The 19,596-nt window shown below is 33.7% G+C and overlaps 1 protein-coding gene across 1 annotated transcript in view; it reads left to right on the forward strand.

Annotated features, from left to right (window-relative positions):
• sowah (ankyrin repeat domain family member sosondowah) overlaps positions 1-19,596 on the forward strand; it is a 425,153-nt gene that overhangs the window by 387,186 nt on the left and 18,371 nt on the right. The window contains exon 5 of the mRNA XM_085944422.1: positions 19,215-19,304. Coding sequence (XP_085800548.1) covers positions 19,215-19,304 — 90 coding nt within the window. The remainder of the gene's footprint in view (positions 1-19,214; positions 19,305-19,596) is intronic.

Below are 19,596 nucleotides of genomic sequence, written 5' to 3' on the forward strand. Positions count from 1 at the left end.
AATTAATTTATTTGCTGAGGCTACACTGAGATAAAAACGTCGTGTATTAGTATTACAAGCGTAAAATATAACATCATTATTTAGAATACCTATTGAGATGAACAATCACAAGAAAATCACTATCCCATACGTAAGTATATCAAAGCAAAACATCTTTCAATGCGCAGCGTACAGAATAATATCCTTGTAGAATCGCCATTAAGTGTGTAATTGGAGTAGTTTATATTTTTTTCTTCCTTTCTTTCACATTGTCAAGCCCCAGCATTGGGGCACTTACCTCGGTCCATCGCCAACTCTCGTGCTTCCTGCCATGCAGCGCTCGGAATGGAAAAGTTTACGAACCGGAGCGCTCGACAGTTTTCTGAAGATATTTACATAGTTATCAAATTTTGTGTATTTCATAAAAATAAGTTTGTTGTTAGATTGGCCTATCTAGCTCAGACTGTCAAATTATTTTTTCGACGAGACGGAGCCATAATTTTACCGATTTCACGAACAGGAACGGCGCTCCGGTGCGCTCCAATCCATTTCGAGCCCTGCTGCCATGCTAGACCTGCTGCGCGTAGCTCGCTTTTATAGCATCGCTGAAGGGTCAGGGAGGGCCAGCCACGGTGACGGAACTTTCAAGGCTGTGCCATAATACAATAGTTTATATATTATAATTTCCTCTGGTTATTTTAACTTCGAAAACTACCTACATACCCATAGGTTTTTCTTGCTTCACGTAATTTTGTGAGCGTATTAAATTAATAATTTGTTATCTTCGCTTCTTATCAATAAAATTTTAATTTGTATTAACATCTTTTAAAATGTTAAATTTTAAATAATACATAATCATGTTTCTCTCCTAGCTTTTTTATAATGATAATAACATATAAATCTAGAAACAACATACCTAATGTGTTTATTCAATAGATACCTACCTGGAATATAAGATCGAAAGTGCTACCATTGTCACACGAAGTCTACATTTTGACTGCCATACCAAACCCCATGTCCATCACGCAGTGAACGATTAAAGTTGCTAACAAAATTGACTCGCAGTTCAGTTTGAAAAATATAATAACAATATGTAGCAATAATAAAACATGCACGAAGCATCCATCAGAACTAAATAGCGCCTAATTTTAGATGGCGTATTAAGCTGAACATGACATTTTCGTTACATGTAGCATTAATGTTTTCCCAAATGCGTTACGTGAGCTTTAACAAAAGCTCGTTAGACATCGACGACTTATCACTAGGTTATATGTATCATCATCATCAACCCAGGTCAATCCACTGTTGGATGAGAGCACTTTTCATCAGATGTTAACGTCTCGGCGTTTTTATTCTTTGTGAAACTAAGTATGTACTTACTATTATCACACGTAAAGACTCAGTGGAGTGAATCCATTGTTTTGACAGCCTAAAAGTGCGGCCACACCGGCAACAAGTCGCGCGACAACTCGTTAAATTTTACGATAATTATCATAATTGCTTAAGAAATTTTACGATAATTATCATGCTTATCGTAAAATTTAACGAGTTGTCGCGCGACTTGTTTTCGGTGTGGACCCGGCATAACGCTCTACCAAATACACAATTGATACCTTTACAAATATGTACAAATTTAAATTTACAAATTGTATTTAATAAAATTAAATGTCAATTATTATTGAACATACATAATTTTGAAAACACTTCTGAGAAAATATATTATACCCAATAGAAAAGATATTTTTGAAAAAAGTAAGACACCCCGCAGGACGAGCCTGCATCTCTCGGGTTTCGTGCCCATGCACATACCATGCTAAAGGTGTCATACTTAATTGCAACAAATTTTTACTAATGGCTTTTAATATTCTCTGAAGCGCTTTCCAAATCTCGTACTATTGGCGATCGGTTTTTGAATTTGAAATCAAAGTAGGTAGGTATTACTTTAATTACTAACCGACGTCGCGGATCACTCCAAGATTTTTTTTGTTGTAACTTACTTTAATTTGCTAATAGTTTTTAATTAACTATTTTTCTTATTCGGATGTTACATTCTTAAATCTTGTGAATTATTTATTGAATATATTATAAACATTGTTAATTATAATTATTATTACCTGTTCTTACCTAATTAAATTATTTTATTAGTTAGTTAGTTAAGCTGGCTATACAGTTCAATCAGGTCCTTGACCGCCTGCACAACCGTCCTCCAGGATCTCTATTCCGAGCTTTCTCTCTAGTCTGTCAGTCAGTCTTTCAACGTCCCCTAGGGACAGAGTGTTTTTAAGTGTTCTTTCTTCAGAGTTCATCGCATCTAAAAAAGTGACAGGCCAGTCTTCGCGCCCTCAAAACATTGACTATATAGGGCTTATTTTTTCCCCGGGCTTGGGTTTCCTTTAACCCTTTCTTTGAAGAAATTAACTTTGAATTATTTTTCACCGCATCAATAGGTATCTATCCATTTGCTATGTATAAATTCCACTCGAGCTTTATACGTGTTATCGAAAATTCTGGAGAAGAGAAAGAGGTCTGATGTTTTTGATGATTATGTGCAATGTGTGTGTACTATTCATAATAACATACTTCGAGCGGATGCGTCGCGACGCTGACGTCGCCGACGCTGGTCACTGTGGGCGGAATAACATTAAACGTTGACCGACGTCGGACGGTATCGGATCACAGTTTTTTTTTACTCTCAAAAGGTTTTGTTTTGACGGCATTACCCTTTTGACTTTAGCATAATGACCGGCCACACACAAAAGATATTTGCGCGGATTTTCATGCGAATTAAAATTCTAATCTCAGTATTAGACATCCATTATCGATTTACACCTACTCTCAGATGTTTGTGAAAATTTCTCTACACATCAATACCTATCATATTTTTTATAGGTCACAAGTAGGGACCGAGGAAGATCGGAAGCAGAGCGTTGGAGCGGAGCTCGGAGTAGGAGCACGGAGCAGTGGAGCAATGGGGTTTTACCCGGAAGAGGAGCGGAGCCGGAGCACCAAAAATTTGTAGTGCTCCACTGCTCCAAATGTCTTTTTATTATTCAATGTTCATCCAAAAATCCAATGAAAATATTATGGTTGACACTTTGCAACACTGCCAAAAGATGCAAACAATGAAAGACGATTTGCTTTCGGTAATTTAGTTTAATAGAATTAATAATGAAAACGATGATTCTTTTAAAACTATTTACTTATTTTTAAAAGAAATTAACATTTGTAAACATATAATAAATTCTCTTTTTACCCGGAACGGAGCAGAGCCTGGAGCGGAGCTGGAGCAAGTACTAAGTCCCAGAGCAGAGCTGGAGCGGAGCAACTCAAAAAGGGTCCGCTCCAACCCTCCGATCGGAAGTGCAAGGACAGCATTTAATTTTCGCTTCTAAACGAAATTCGAAATGCAACGTTATTATAAACGCTTTCAAGCTAGGTTACGATAAGCCTGAATCTATCCACTGTTGGATGTAGGCCTCTCCAAGCGAATTCAACTTCTCTCGGTCCTGTGCGTTGCGTTGCCACATTCTTCCGCAGCACTTTATCATTTCACAGATCCAGCGGTTTCTAGGTCTTCCTTGCGGATGTTTTGTACCTCTTGGATACCACTGTATGACTAAATTTCTCCAATGATTGTCATAATAATAATGGAATATGATCTTATAAAAAAATATAGATCTGACAAAAAAAACGATGTTGGCAACGTATCACTGCTGTTTCTTGTATATGTAGACTATAGTATTGTATGACTATAGGTATTAGGTATACATGAAACTACATAATTAATTGCAGGCGATTTGTTTAACAATATGTAATTCGTTGAATCACCTTTTCATGAGCATTTTTCGATAATTTCATTATTGGTACTATCGTCTCTTGGTAGCCAGCAACACGCATCTGATTTAACATGATCGGACTGTAAAGTAAGTTGATGCCAAAGTTCATACTTTGTCCAATTAATACGGCTCTCGTAGTCCACTGCGTAAAGCGCTGGTCTTTCATCAGGGCATCCCAAGTTCGATTCACAGTCAGGTCACTATATATTTATGTGATTTTCTCAAAATCTAGGTGTTCGTGATTGTTTCTGTTCTATTAAGTGGCGAACGGTGGAGGTAGGATGTTAAAATCCGCAATAAATAGTGTACACTAAACTTTGTCAGTCATACGTATTTGTTTTCATTGAAATAATACTACAATATAATAATACTGGTGTTAGTTAGTTTTTAAAATTCAACACTAATTCAAAAAATACTCGCCTATCTATAAAATATCTAAAATTATGAAATTAAATCATACATGACTCTGGATATTTTATAGACAGAATAATATTTTTATCTATTATAGTTTGGTTAGGCAGGGCTTAATGAATTAAAAAAAAAATGAACAAACAATAATATGTGTAGGTAATATACAAATAAATATGAATGAAAAAATGTGCACAATTTTGTCGTATCGCCCAAAATATATCAAAACAATTTTATGGTTTGGTTTTCGCTGAGTTTAATTGATTTTTTAAAACTAACCAACACCATTCGTAAATTGTAGTCTTATTTTAATAATTTTCGTAATGTCCACAATATGTTAAAAAAAATAATTAATTGAAATTGATATTAATGTGATTTTCTCAAAACCTGGGTGTTTGTGATTGTTTCTCTTATATTATTAAATAAACTAGATAATGTTTCATTACCTAGCTGTCATTGGTCCTCATGGCCTATTAATACTATCACTAAGTGTAGTGTTTAGAATAGAATAACATATGAGTATGACACTTCGATGTTTTGTTGTGGATTCTCTTTCGGCGATTCGAATCCGACAACAACACCCTTGCGTGTATGGATCCGTAATGAATACCACCCTCTCTCATATCAAACGACTATGCCGCAACACAACACCTTGGAGATTATTCCACCTTTCCTACTTAATAAGCCGCCTTTTGGCGAACTAATAACCCTATCGACAGCCCTCATGGCCGACATTATACTCGCTCTGCCGGGTGATCGACATCCGCGCTGGCATATTTTATGCCAAAGATCGATTGCACACAACTCTCATCGTCACTATTATAGCATCGACAACGTCATTAGTATTAACACGGCGTCCCGACAAAACCACCCGAACTAAAACCACCCGGACATTACCGCCCAGACATTGCCGCCAAAACAATTTAGAAACGAGACAATTTTTATTTTTACATTGCTCAAATATTAAAAAAAAAAAAAAAAACTTGTGATAAACTAGATTCTTTGACCAGCTCTTAAGTATCTTGTTAAATTACACACTCAAGAAAAAGGACCGCTTATTGGAACGCCGTTGGTTTATTTCTATACACTTTAACTTATATTAATAACTGACGTTCAATCGTTTGTTTACGTAAGAAATTGCAAATGGACGACAATAATAAATTCGCTGCCTAGGCAACGGACCAATTCTAAACTATAATATTATACTGTATAATCGTCACGATTGCAGTATCATACTGTGGCGTAAAGGTAGTGGGTTCGGCTGATAACCGAACAATCGGTGGTTCGAATCCAATCGAGTGCGTTTTTTTCGTGTGAAAAAATAAATTATGTGTTACATGTCACGCCAAAAATACACTCTGGTCTGATTTTTCAAACGCGCCAAAAGAAGTAGGTATAACTTAAAAAAACATACGAATAATCTTTCATTATTATTATCCTAAGAGATTTTGGAAAACGCACTAACGGCTCATTTAAGCGACATTTTATTGTTATTTTTACATCTTCACTTAGAAATGTGCGCTACCGATTCATCTACCGTTTGAATTAACCACATTTCACAAATTTTCAATGATTTTACAGGTACTTGACGTTTATAACTGATATTTTCTCATATAGCGTATACAATTCGCCATATTTACTGTCCACGCCTGTCAGAATGACGTCTTCGTCGCTTAAGACCTTCTAATCCTTTATTTGACAAACGAATTCGATTATTTTTATTCAAATATCGTAATGTAGGCATTGGCGCACTTTTTTCCGATGAAAAACCATAATCCTGGTACAATTTACTACGTATAATATCTTTTGACAGCGGGGTACGCCACTGACGGCCATTTCATAGATAACGTGATATTCCAAATTTGATTTTTTTAAAATACTTTGTGGCTGTTCACTCAATCCTTTTTTATTAAATAATTACCTAGGCTACTAATTTCCATAGATCAGATAGTCATATTAAACTAACAAAGTTGCCATTGCAAACAATAAAGGAAATTAATACGAATTGTCATAGTCATCAAAATGTGTGATATTGTATATTATCTACCTATTTTTATCGTCCCTATCATCATCAATCTTGACCTATCTATTGCTGGATGAAGGCCTCCTCAGCCTTATTCTACTCCTTACTTACACATGAATTGTTATATTTATCAAAATCAGTGATATTATATTATTATCTACTTATCTATATATAATGCCATTATTATCACGAGCCTCAATAAATCCACTGCTGGATGAAGGCCTCTCTACGTTGATTGTATTCTTGACAGTATTGAATTTCTAATGCTATTTATCTACATATTCATATCGTCATAATAATCATCATCATCATCAACCAGGATCAATCCACTGCTGGATGAAGAGTTCCGCAACCTGATTCTACTACTATTGGTTTAACGAATTTGTGATATTATACATATTTCTATCCATCTTATCATCATCGACTTGAACCAATCCACTGCTGGATAATGGCCTCCCTAGCCCGAATCTACTCCTTTCTGTCATATGAATTGCTGTATTTATCAAAATCAGTGATACTATATTTATCTACAAATTCATATTGTTATCATCATCATCATCAACCAGGATCAATCCTCTGCTTAATAAAGACCTCCATAGACTGATTCTACTCCTTTTTGTCATATGAATTTCTGTATTTATCAAAATCGGTTATATTATATTTATCTACATATTCATATCGTCATCATCATCATCATCACGCCGACCTGAACCAATACACTGCTTAATAAAGACCTCCCTAGCCTGATTTTACTCCGTTCTGTCATATGAATCCCTGTATTTATAAAAATCGGTGATAATATATTTATCAGCATATTCATATCATCATCATCATCATCAACCAGGATTAATCCACTGCTTAATAAAGACCTCCCTAGCCTGATTCTACTCCTTTCTGTCATATGAATTGCTGTATTTCTGAAAATCGGTGATATTATATTTATCTACATATTCATATCGTCATCATCATCATCATCGACCTGAACCAATCCACTGCTTAATAAAGACCTCCCTAGCTTGATTCTACTCCTTTCTGTCATATGAATTGCTGTATTTATCAAAATCGGAGATATTATATTTATCTACATATTCATATCGTCATCATCATCATCATCGACCTGAACCAATCCACTGCTTAATAAATACCTCGCTAGCCTGATTCTACTCCTTTCTGTCATATGAATTTCTGTATTTATCAAAATCGGTGATATTATATTTATTTACATAATATTCATATCGTCATCATCATCATCATCGACCTGAACCAATCCACTGCTTAATAAAGACCTCCTTAGCCTGATTCTACTCCTTTCTGTGATATGAATTTCTGTATTTATCAAAATCGGTGATATTACATTTTACTATATATTCATATCGTCATCATCATCAACCAGAATCAATCCACTGCTGGATGGAGGGTTCCGCAACCTGATTCTACTACTATATTATATCTATTTCTATCTTCCTTATCATCATTGACCTGAACCCATCTACTGCTGGATAAAGGCCTCCCATGCCTGATTCTACTCCTTTCTGTCATTTGAATTGCTGTATTTATCAAAATCGGTGATATTATATTATATCTATTTATATTTCCATTATCATTATGAGCCTGAATCAATCCACAAGTGGATGAAGGACTCTTTAAGTTGTTTGCATTTCTGTCGGTTATATGAATTGCTATATTTATCAAAATTGCTGATATTATATTTACCCATTCAAAATATCATCATTATCATCATCAACCAAGATCAATCCACTGCTGGTTGAAGGTTATACCAACATAATTCTACTCTTCTTGGTCATGTAAACTGCTATATTTTTTTAAATTTGTGATTTTATATACCTACCCATTTATATCGTCATTATCGTCATCAACCCGTATCAATCCACTGCTGGATGAAGGCCTCTCTAAGCTGAATGGACTCAGATATAATATGTATTGCTTTATTATTTATCAACATTTCTCAAGATATGAATGTCCCGCACCGGGAAACTATATTGTTTAAGGTTAATTTTTAAATCAAAATATGATTTTAAAATATTATTCTATGGCTGCAAGCATTTATTTTTTATAGACAATGAAACAAAATAATGTTTAAATTTATTTTTTATGCTGCTAACCTTTTTCTATTATGTAAATGGGTCCCGAAAGAGATTAATATTCGCGTTATATTGGATCGCTATTTATGATAATCACAATTGAGATGTATTATTATTTATCATATTTAAATGCACATACCTACACATAAGTATATTGTATTAAAATTAAAATTTCAGTGGTAGCAATCGGCGATTGCCAGCTGTTCTGCTAGGCATAGCAGCCTGAAATGGTGTCAGACGATATTGTGAAGGCCATACCCCAGAATAGACTACGCATATGACTCCAAATTTGTATAGTGACCCAGCCACGTGAAGCGAGATCTCTTCGAGATTACTTAAGGCCGTACATCAGTTGAGGCACGGTCTAAAAAGATCGTGACAAGGCGATGCGCGGATTGTTTGTAACAATAATAATATATTCATTGACATGTTTTCTTTTTAAAGTAAATGGGTAACGTTTTTAGTCATCTTTACACGATTTAAGAATTAATTGGCCCGTCGCCATCACGAAGCAAAGTGACGTGTTTCCAGCTCGACGTTCTCTCACTGAATGCGAGCGAGTCCAAATTTTCGTCGCGCCTATAGTTGAAAATTATTTGCCGTTTCACTGATGTGTCACCTTAATTCACCGAGGGATGCCGTGTTCGCTTAAGAATTTTAGTGTTTGCAACGCGGTCGTACTAATGTAGGTATCCCTAAGATTCGACGAAGACGTCAATTCTCAAATCTCAAAGGCTCTCGAGTGCTTCGGAGTGATTTCTGGTAAGAAACGTCGGGTGGTTACTGCCTTACGCAACTCTGATGTCACTGAACCTGTAAAAGTTCTGTAGGTACACATATATATAGTTTTTTTGTATTGTATGTGTTTGTGTTTTTTCAGTAGAAGTCCCAATACTGATAGGACTCCACTACCCTCGACGCAACCGCAGCGGATGGAGTCGAAGACGTGATGAGACAGCATTCAGTGAGCACGATTACTTTCTTAATGTCTTGTTCGTTTATTGTAATATGGACAGGACATTAAGAGAGCAATTGTACCACTGATTTCTTCGAAAGTGGTTGTAATCAAGTTAAGAAGAGTAGGATTTGGCAATACTCATCCGGGATCGTCGCGTAAATAATGGGCCTGTCCTAAATCCCAGTTGAAGCATAGCCGGGAAGCAAAATGTTTCGGAATTTTAGTATAATACTATTGGGTAAATAGAACACTATTCTGTAATATCTGTTTGTAAAATTATTTGTTGTGTTGTAGTTATATAATGTGTTATTTCGCCAGACGTCCCCAATACTAATGGGACTCCACTACCATCGACGGACCACAGTGGACGGAGTCCAAAACGGGAGGCGACAGCATTCAGTGGGCACGATGATGATGCTGATTTGTTCATTAATAATTATCTGTGGACAAGACATTAAACGAGCAATTGTACCACTTATTTCTCCAGAAGTGGCTGTACTCAAGTTGAGAAGAGTTGACATAGTTTCAATATATAAAAGATATTTAAAACTTCAATTCAGTTCGTAGTTAGTGTTCGTAAGTAGTGTTTGGCAATACGCATCCAGGATCCTCGCGTAAATAATGGGCCTGTCCTGAATCCCGGCTGAACCATAGTCTAGGTCTAGACGTAAAATGTTCCGAATATAAATAAAAAGGATTTCAAGTTATGCACATTTATATTTTTTATAAAATCGATGTTTTTTAAAATAGATAAAAAAAAATATTAAAACTCTGAATTAGTCAAAAATCTCTTAGGTGATGCTTAGAAAACTTAATAAACTAAATTTTATTAATAAATATGACCATAAAATATATGTAATAATAGGGTGCGGTCCGATTCAACAAATTCACATTTTACTACATATTTTACAATTGTAAGTTTATCTTTGACTTAAAATAAAAAATATTTTTTTTTTTAATGCTTTCAGATACATAATTTATTAATTAATACAGTTGAAATTGTAAATTATCAGAAAAAAATCTAAAATTGCAAGCTTCGTATTTTTCCGCTGGGTGACTCTTTAAAAAAGGCTCAGTAAAGACTTCACCTTAAAAGAAATAAATTATTCTCTAAAAATGGTTTTCATTATTATTTATAACTATTATATTATACTCGTATTAATTAAATAGACTTTTCACAAAGTTCAGACAACATTTAAAAAGATAAAATTCACATCGGAAATGGATGGTTTCACAAATGAACGACAACACTGTCAAAGGTAGATTTTCACTATAGAAAGAAATAGTTTTCACTTTTCAATAATAGATTATTGTAGCACTCAAAAGTGTATCGACGAAAATTATATTTTGATCTTCTTTGCGATTCAATTAATTAAAGTAATATTTTAACATAGTATACCCACTTAATAGTATTGTCAAAACTAGAAGATATCGATATTGGCCACGTATTTATTTCGACTTATACGTGGTGTAAATGAGAACTCTGCGATTCTTGGTAGTATTGACTTGTGTGTCGCTGATATAACTATCTTAGAAATCGGGAGCATCAGTTGTTTGTTCTCCCGAGGGGCAGAACCAACCTGCCATTGGTGACACCAATTCGGAGGGCAATAATTCTGTTCAACCAAATTCGGATGTTGATATATTCCACCTACGTGAGATGAGTATATGTGGACGTTGTTTTATAAATTCTTAAATTAGGGTCCACTTAGCTCATTCGTTGTGCTTCCGTGGTTTATATTTTTTTATATTATTTCTTTTTATAATTTTTGTACCTTTTACTTTACTTTTCATACTGTTTTTGTGATACTGATATTTTTTTTTTACATTGTTTCTTTGTTTTTAAATGTTATGTTGTGAACGTTTTTAATTTATAATTTGTAATGTTCACGGTAAGTATGTAAAAAATAAATAATTTTCAATTTGAATTGAATTTAATGTGTTCCCTGAGTATTGTACATACTATTAGACCTATTATATTCAGATATAATAGTATATAGTAGGTAGTACCTACTTGAATGAATGAATGAATGAAATGAATAAAAATGCAATCTAAACGAAATCTTAATCAATTTGATGAACGGTTATGATATCATAGTACTCGTAATTATAATAAGGATAGAATATGGAGTATAGAGATAAAATGCTATTTTGTATGTCTTCAAAAATATATTGACTATCCATATTCTGCTAAACGACAATTTCTACAGTCATATCATACTTTATTTGACAGATCTGAAATATTATGACGTCTCGCGTAATGACATTTTATATGTGACTATTTGTCAAAACTAAGTTTACTAATATTTAAAAAATGTGATACGTTACTTTTGTTTGGTATTATAGATATAGTTTATGTGAAAACTATTTTCTAAATGTTTGAATATTTTTTGTTGGTGTGAATTTTTACTAGTGAGATGTGCGATTAATCCCCATCCTTATATTAATATTGTTTTTCTAAGGTAAATAAATATGTATGCAGTGTGCCAATTTTCATGTTAGAGGATTGCGTTGCTAGCTTGCAAGGTACTGGTCCACCTTCAATGTAAATCATTATTAACTGTTTTACTAAAAACTTTTGCTTTGTTAGGTATCTGTCATTTATTATCAACTATTTGTTAGAGAATAAATGACACGATTACCCTTTTAAAGCAGTTATAGCGTCGGTGTCGATCCACATGTATATTATTTACCTTTTAGAATCTATTATCACTGACATGTCTTCTGAATCTATAGAAGAATATTTGCAACTAGAATAAAAATATCGCTGTCAAAAGTTAGTCGACTTGTTATGTAGATTCTCTCATATTGCTAACTTATAAGTCTACACTATTACGGGCGTAGCGTTGTGCATTTATAGAGCAAACAATGTTTTCAAAAGAAGATAATCAGCTCTACAGTTTTCATTGTTCTCGTACTCCTTCCTCTTCTTATATGTATGATTTTTTTTTTCAAATGCAATTTAGCGTGCGTTTGCTGGCGTCATATAATAATATGTGCATTTTCATGACATGCCAGGGATTGGGATCGGTTAGAAAATGAATCCACTCTTTACGAATGCCGACAAATATTGTTGCGAATGGGTAATATGCAAAACTGATGTGATGAAACGCACGCCTAGGGTCTTCCGTATAGGTACCCAAAATGTAGGTCGAACCATTTACCGACTCGCCAAATTATTATTATATTAAACGAACTACTCGGCAATCGCTAGACACGTCCAAAATTAGTGAAGGTCTCTTTTGAAAGCCTTTATTTCTTCAGTTTGACACTAGGAAAATACTAACAAATACCCGAATCGAGAAAACATGTCCGAAGCGTTAGAATCTTTTTTTCCCGAAATTGCAAATAACAAAACAAAACGAGTAAGTATTGTCGAACAAGAACTTCTTATCCACGTGTTAAAACTGTTAACTAACAAGCCCCTCCTATACAGTTAATCGCACTTCCATTTTCAAATGAAGAACGCCCCGAATTGTATCATTTCATTTTACGCTTCCATAGTGTACGGATCTATCAATTTACGTAATTTGATGCTTTTTATATTAAAAAGATGTCTAAAACTATCAGAAGTGATGTTAGAATTATTATTAGTAAACTTTTGGTTTATTGCGAAAAGGAGAAGCAGTCACGTCTAAAAGAAGATCCGATACATTATTTAAAATGCGACTTCCTGTTATTGACGAGATCTTTTGTCGGACAGTATCACCCAGTTCTACCCATATTCTCGAAATCGAAAATAGGATGACATAGGTACATACATACCTACTTTGCAAAAAAATATTTCCATACAGATCGTTAGCACTCATGGTTAAATTGTGTATACTTCCAGGAGGTGTATTTATGGACATTAAAGTTAATTGCCCCTCCAAACCACACCCAGTTTTAATCGGGCGTATCACGGGACCCTACGTTTACTAAAGTCACCATGTACTCAAGTGTGCTTTGATTGAGTTTACAGAGACTTATTCGAACAAAAATTACCCATGCTCAGCTAATCATAAAGGGGGGAAGCGACTCAGAAAGTGTCGGGAACCAGTGTTATAGTATAGGTACCAAGATGATAATAAACATTCAGTGCTGCCATTTTTTCTAATCTGATTATACTACACGGGTTTACAAATTATAGTATTTCTGAAAAATTATAGTAGAGTAACATTAATTTTATGTATTTAACATATTTAGCGTAAAAGTATAATATTATACATTTTTCGCTGTATCAAAAATATATTAGGTACCTAATATAATGTACCATAATAATTTATAGTATGGGTAGCAACACTGTATGTGTGACACATTTCAAATCTATATTGTAGAGAAAACAAACTGGCTCATTCGAATTTATCATTACATTGGCTACTGTAATAGTTGTTCTGCATACCTTCTATACTTTCATACCAGTCCAGTCGTATTACCATGCGTGTCCGGAAACTTGTACGTATGCAGTTCGCCGTATCACACTTTACCGTGAAATATCGTATCGAAAATAATGGCCGTATATTAAAGACCGTCCAACCTCTTGGTCGTATAGTACCTACCTACTGACATAAAATGCATTCAAAATATAACACGGTTCTTATCTATGATAATATGATACAGGAAGCCAGCAGCAAACAAATTTTGAAAATCGCCGATATACTGGATTATTTGTTAGGTTAGGTTTGGTTAGGAATGAAAATTTCAATACCGTTTTTCGGTAATTCTTATTGAATACCGATATTTCTTAAACATTAAAAAAACAGAACTAGGTGCTTATCAATAAATGTAGCTATTAAAATCTTTTTTAAATATTATTTTATAGCAAAAATCTACATACCGACATTTATTATGTTGACATTTAAAAATATGTATCGATCATAATTGTAGAACTAGTGATTTTTTACAAATAGTTTAACTATATTGATAATTTTAACTAAAGCCCTCAAAAGTTCGTCAAGTGCAAATAAGTCCGGCTGCTGGAAAAGCATCTTAAATTCAACGCTTGTACAGTCCAGCCATCCAAAATTATAGAATAATTGAACATTTTTGTCACGGATGTTTTCTATTTCGAAATAATATTATGATAATTCATCGTGACAATTACTTATATAAATAAATATATTTGATGATATTTGTTTTTTTATTTTTTCACCTCTGTTGGATTCACTCAATATATTTGCATTTTAGCAGCACATAACTTATAATTCATTTTCAATAACGTAAACGAGTGTGCTTTCTTAATACCGAAAATTCCGGTATTTTGGATTTTTAAAACTGGTATTTCGGTATTGATAAATACTGGAATACCGGTTTTGAAATACCGGTATTGCAATCCGTAGTTAGGTTAGGTTTTCATTCTTGAATTCATGAATTTTGCCAAAGTCAGCTTTGAAAATTGAATTAATATTCATATTAAATATAATAAAATCGGAGATCGTACAGTATACGGTCATCTCTTTCCCATAGAAAACTCAAGGCGAACTGTGCCACGGTGAAATGTTTTACGTACAATTTACATGTAACCATTACTATGTGCGGTGAGATAATAAATCTGGTATTGTGTGTTGCGTTTCCCGGGACATCCGCAAGGTGATTCCGGGGTCGTCGAAGACTCGAAGACATGTCGATACTTCGCTCGAATCAAATTGAGGTAATCCCTCAGACGTGGACATTTCGAGGAATTTACTAAATCAATTCACGCGATTTTGTTGAGCTAACTAATTTGTTTACCTGTGTATTTTATTATTATTAACCTGTTCTCCATGTGTTTATTTGTTTTGTAAACAACAGCTAAAGTACATATGATTCATTCAGTCTTAAATTTTTAGCCTTTCTATTTTATATTGTCTAAATACATTTTTCGTTCTCGAGATTAGAAAAATTCTCTAATTTAAAAAATATTTTTTTTCCAGAATTCGAAATTTGTTTATTGTTCTCGAAAAATATATCTTTTCTTCTTTTTATAGTCCACAGTTTTTTAAGCTTTTATTACCATTTTTTTTACCGACGAATTTAAGAAATTCCGCTTGGAATCAACGCCGAGAACATTTTTCAGATTTTCGTTACCCGCGTATTTTTACGCAATCTTTAGTCGCGAAGCTATTTTTTATTAGTAACAGTTTATTGAATTCTCGGGAAATGAGAATCCACAAGAGTTTGGAAGAATACGGGATAAACTTAAACTCGTGTCAAGAATACGGCTTGTCCTTCGTTCTGACAACTGCTCTCTGTTTATGCACTAACGCTCATTCAATATTAGTGTATTTGAAGGTTGCAACCAATGACATTAGTTGCAACACACACTGTTGCACATATTATATAATGTGTGCTTCATTTTCGTAGGACACTCACACATTCAAAACCCTGCGTCAAAATGTAGTGTATTACATTTAGGGTATAGCCTATCGGAAATCTATTTATTAATCTGTTCTGTGGTTGACAGCCAAGCACGATACCAACTAAAAGATGATGTTATTTTTTTGTATTAAGGAAATACACAAAGGTCAAAACGAATACAAATAATTGTATTCACATATTCAAGCCGTAAAAAATCAGAATTGAACCTTTTCAATTTTTTGGTGGATAATGTATATTTTCGATACGATAACCTGTGGTATTATTTCTGCGACCCACCAAATGAGAAACATAAATTTAATATAAGTAGGTACCTATTAAAATGTATTGAAATAATTCATAAAAATGTTTTCTTCGGTGTTCAAACACAATACGTGTATAATAATAATTTGATTAATATTTCCCCTGCATGTGTCTGGTTTACATAATAGTCGAACATTTACACTGACCAACATAATAAAGTTGTATAGGCTTTCTGTGTTTATTTGTTAATCTGTTCGCACGATATGGTATGATGTAACAATAAATTGATTGCATTTAATTTAGCGCATGTTTTGGCTGGTTTCTCCCCGAGGCTTTCGTGTGCAGTCCAGAGTATAATATTCAAATTAAATCTGTTAAATAATACTGAAAAATACTTAATCAAAACTGTTTTGAATATAAAATCAAAACGATACTGTCGGCTTGGAATTGGGACTGGGAATTTAATTTAAATTCAAAATTATCTAAACTTAAATTTCGTTAATAGATGTAGATCGGTTATTCCTAAAGTGGGAAGTGAAAACCCCTGCGAGAAGTTGGAAATCAAAGGAGCCATAGGGTATTCTAGAGTACACAAAAGGGACAAAAATTAATACTTGTTTTTTTTTTGCCTTTATGAATAATTTTTTGTGTTTTGCGGTCACGTTTTTTATGATTTTTATAAAGTATTCATACACAGCATTTAAACAGTTTTACGCTAGTATAGGTACCTACGTCATTTCATGTGTTTTAAAGTTGTCAAACTTATTCAAACTTCTGGTTGTATATGAACAAACAACACATTTACACAAATGGTGATACGTTCCACATGCACAAAAACGATCTTTTAAATAGTATTGTTTTAAAATTAAATATGTAATATTTTTGACTAACCTTATTCCACGAAGTATAATAGGTGTAAAAAACTGGTAATCTGAAAACTTTAGGAATCTCTGGTATAGATCGTTATTTACGACCAAAGAAGGTAAATCAAAAAGAATAAAAAAAAAATAGATACAATTAATAATGTGCAAAAACTCTTTATTACAAATTTGAGATAAGTTTATTAACTATTTAATCCTATAGGTCATGGATGACGAACCTGTGATACATCGACCATTTTCCCATCGGGGGAAAACTTTTGATGGAATAAATAAAGTGAACTTTGATCCAATTCAACTGTATTATCCACTAAGAATCGCTATGTAATTACGAAAAATAGTTTAAGATCTTAAACACACAAATAAGTTACTTCAGAGCCATGGTCAAATAATTCTCCAAATATATAGGTACATAAGAAGACCGGTGAATTAAAATATTATTCATAAAATGTACCATTAAATTAACAATGTATAATTTTGAAAATTATTGATGACTTTTATAAAACCTCTATAGGTAATAGAATATTTTAAACGCAAACAACTATTTTCGGCGATGAATTATATCAAATCAAAAATAATAAATCGCCTTTTAATGATTTAAATCCAGAATGTGTATGAAGCGTCTCTCATAAGCCGAAAATAAATCAATTGTCAGCAACAAATAATATGTAAATTTATCTTCAATTTGTAATATTTTATGGTAGGTAAATTTACAATAAGTGGCCGTCCACATAATATGTGACGTCACACGATTTTGCCTATTTTTAACCCTCCCCCCATCGTCCCTTGTTTATATTACAACATATTTACAATAACCATTGTTTAAAACGTACTATAGGTTCTTATATTATTATTATATTATTTTTTTAAATATCAGTAGGGCAAGCATGTAGGCATACTTTTATCCAATTTCCTGTGGCCATTTATTTAGGGACTTCCATGTGTCGTAAATCCGATCAATGGTAGGTACCTAATAAATACAAAATAATATAATATTGGAAAGGGCTGTCAGTTTATGCTGTCAAATCGTTTGACGACTCTTGACGTAATGCGATTGAGCTTTTGCGAACACGCAATAGTATTCAAAATAATGATGGGATTTTGCAATCGATCAATCCTTCAAATTTAATATTCCAGTTGTAAGTCCTGTATTTTGTAACAATACATACATATTGTATGTATACACGCAGTCTTACGCCTTATTGTTTACTACATAAATCAGTGGTGCTCAAAATGTGCGCCTCGGGCAACTCCCGGGACACCGTCCTATTATTTTTTTTAGATTTTTGTTTCTTTGACAATAATTATTATTGTGGAGTTAAAAAAATCTTCAAAAATGTTCTCCACATTTCACTTCTGGGTGACGCATCACCTAAGGAATAAAAGCTCTCTCATGAACCATCTTGCCAATCGATATATGTGTCTGCTCATACAAATTAATTCTTTCGTAAACAGATAGGGCGTGTACACCATGTTTGTCATACATTAATTGGGCTCTTTCACCCGCCAATGGTAATGGTATGACGAATGTGTGAAGAAAGTATTGACTTATAGTTCGCGTCCATGTCTGTACACTTACGGAATAGTTCTAGATGTTGCATAATATGGTAGGTATGTGCTTAAAAAATAAAGGTGCATATTGAAAATTAGAGTTGGGTACCTATTATTCTGCTGCCGTGCTAACTTATAAAATTATTCTCAATTTTAAACTGCCACTTCTGGTTCTACAATTGTCTATATATACAAACGTGACACGCGTGCCTTAGGCGCGTGTCAGACGGGACACCGTTGTCGCGCTCGATTTAATATAGGAGGCCTTTGTATTCGAATAAAGGGGCCTTTGTATTATGTTTATGAACGCCCCAAACCTAACGCATAATCGTCAACGCATAATTTCGCGTTATAAATTAGAACATCAAACTGGCCGCGGTAATAAAAACAAGTGTATCGGCGGCTTGAAAATGTAGCAGACGATGGAAAAGTGTACCGGACACGCGTTGACTCATTATCTCTGGGGCGTTTATAAACATAATGCAAAGTACCCTTTATTCGAATACAAAGGCCTCCTATATTATATCGAGCGTGACACCGGTGTCCTGTCTGAAACAGGCCTTATATTCGCTATCGCTGTCTTATGACATCGGAGGATATCTAATAATATTGTGATGATGTGTGTCAAATATTTTCTTATTTTCAATGTTGCTTAAAGTCCGAAACATAGATTGATTATTTAAAACATGATAACTTTTACCATGCCATCGGCACGGTCGTACGACGATTCGTTCTTTTTGAAAAATATTGATTATGATATAAATATGTATCTATTATCGGAGTTCGTGTAACTAAATTCTCTTGTAAATCATTTTGTACTATTTCTGTATCAAAATAATTCATTTGTTCATTTTTCTGATGTTGTTTATGAAATATTCTAACATTTTTATCTTTTCCTTCCAGACTGTTCTTCACTGGGCATCTAAGCTGAATCGACTGGACATAGTCAAAATGGCTGCTGGAATACGAAAATCCATCGTCAATGTTCGCAGCGTAAGTTGTTTTGAAGTATTTACTGTATTAATAAAAAATGCATTCATTAGTCACAGTAAATTTAAGGTTATCTGTTTAGCTACTATTCTTAACTAGAAGAATTTACAAGGTGGCAATGTCACCCGTCAACATTCTTGGATGTAGTTTAGTTCTGCAACATTAGGTTATTACCGGGAAATTCGATTTATCCACTCACGAAATCTCTCAAATTTGAATCGAGCATATTCTTAAAGAAATTCACATTTTCATAGATATATCATTTATCAAATACGAGTATGTTTTCTCTCACCTT

The sequence above is a fragment of the Rhyacophila brunnea genome, unplaced genomic scaffold (assembly GCF_057557595.1).
Source record: "Rhyacophila brunnea isolate RB1 unplaced genomic scaffold, BYU_Rbru_1.0 scaffold_1, whole genome shotgun sequence".
Classification (NCBI taxonomy): domain Eukaryota; kingdom Metazoa; phylum Arthropoda; class Insecta; order Trichoptera; family Rhyacophilidae; genus Rhyacophila; species Rhyacophila brunnea.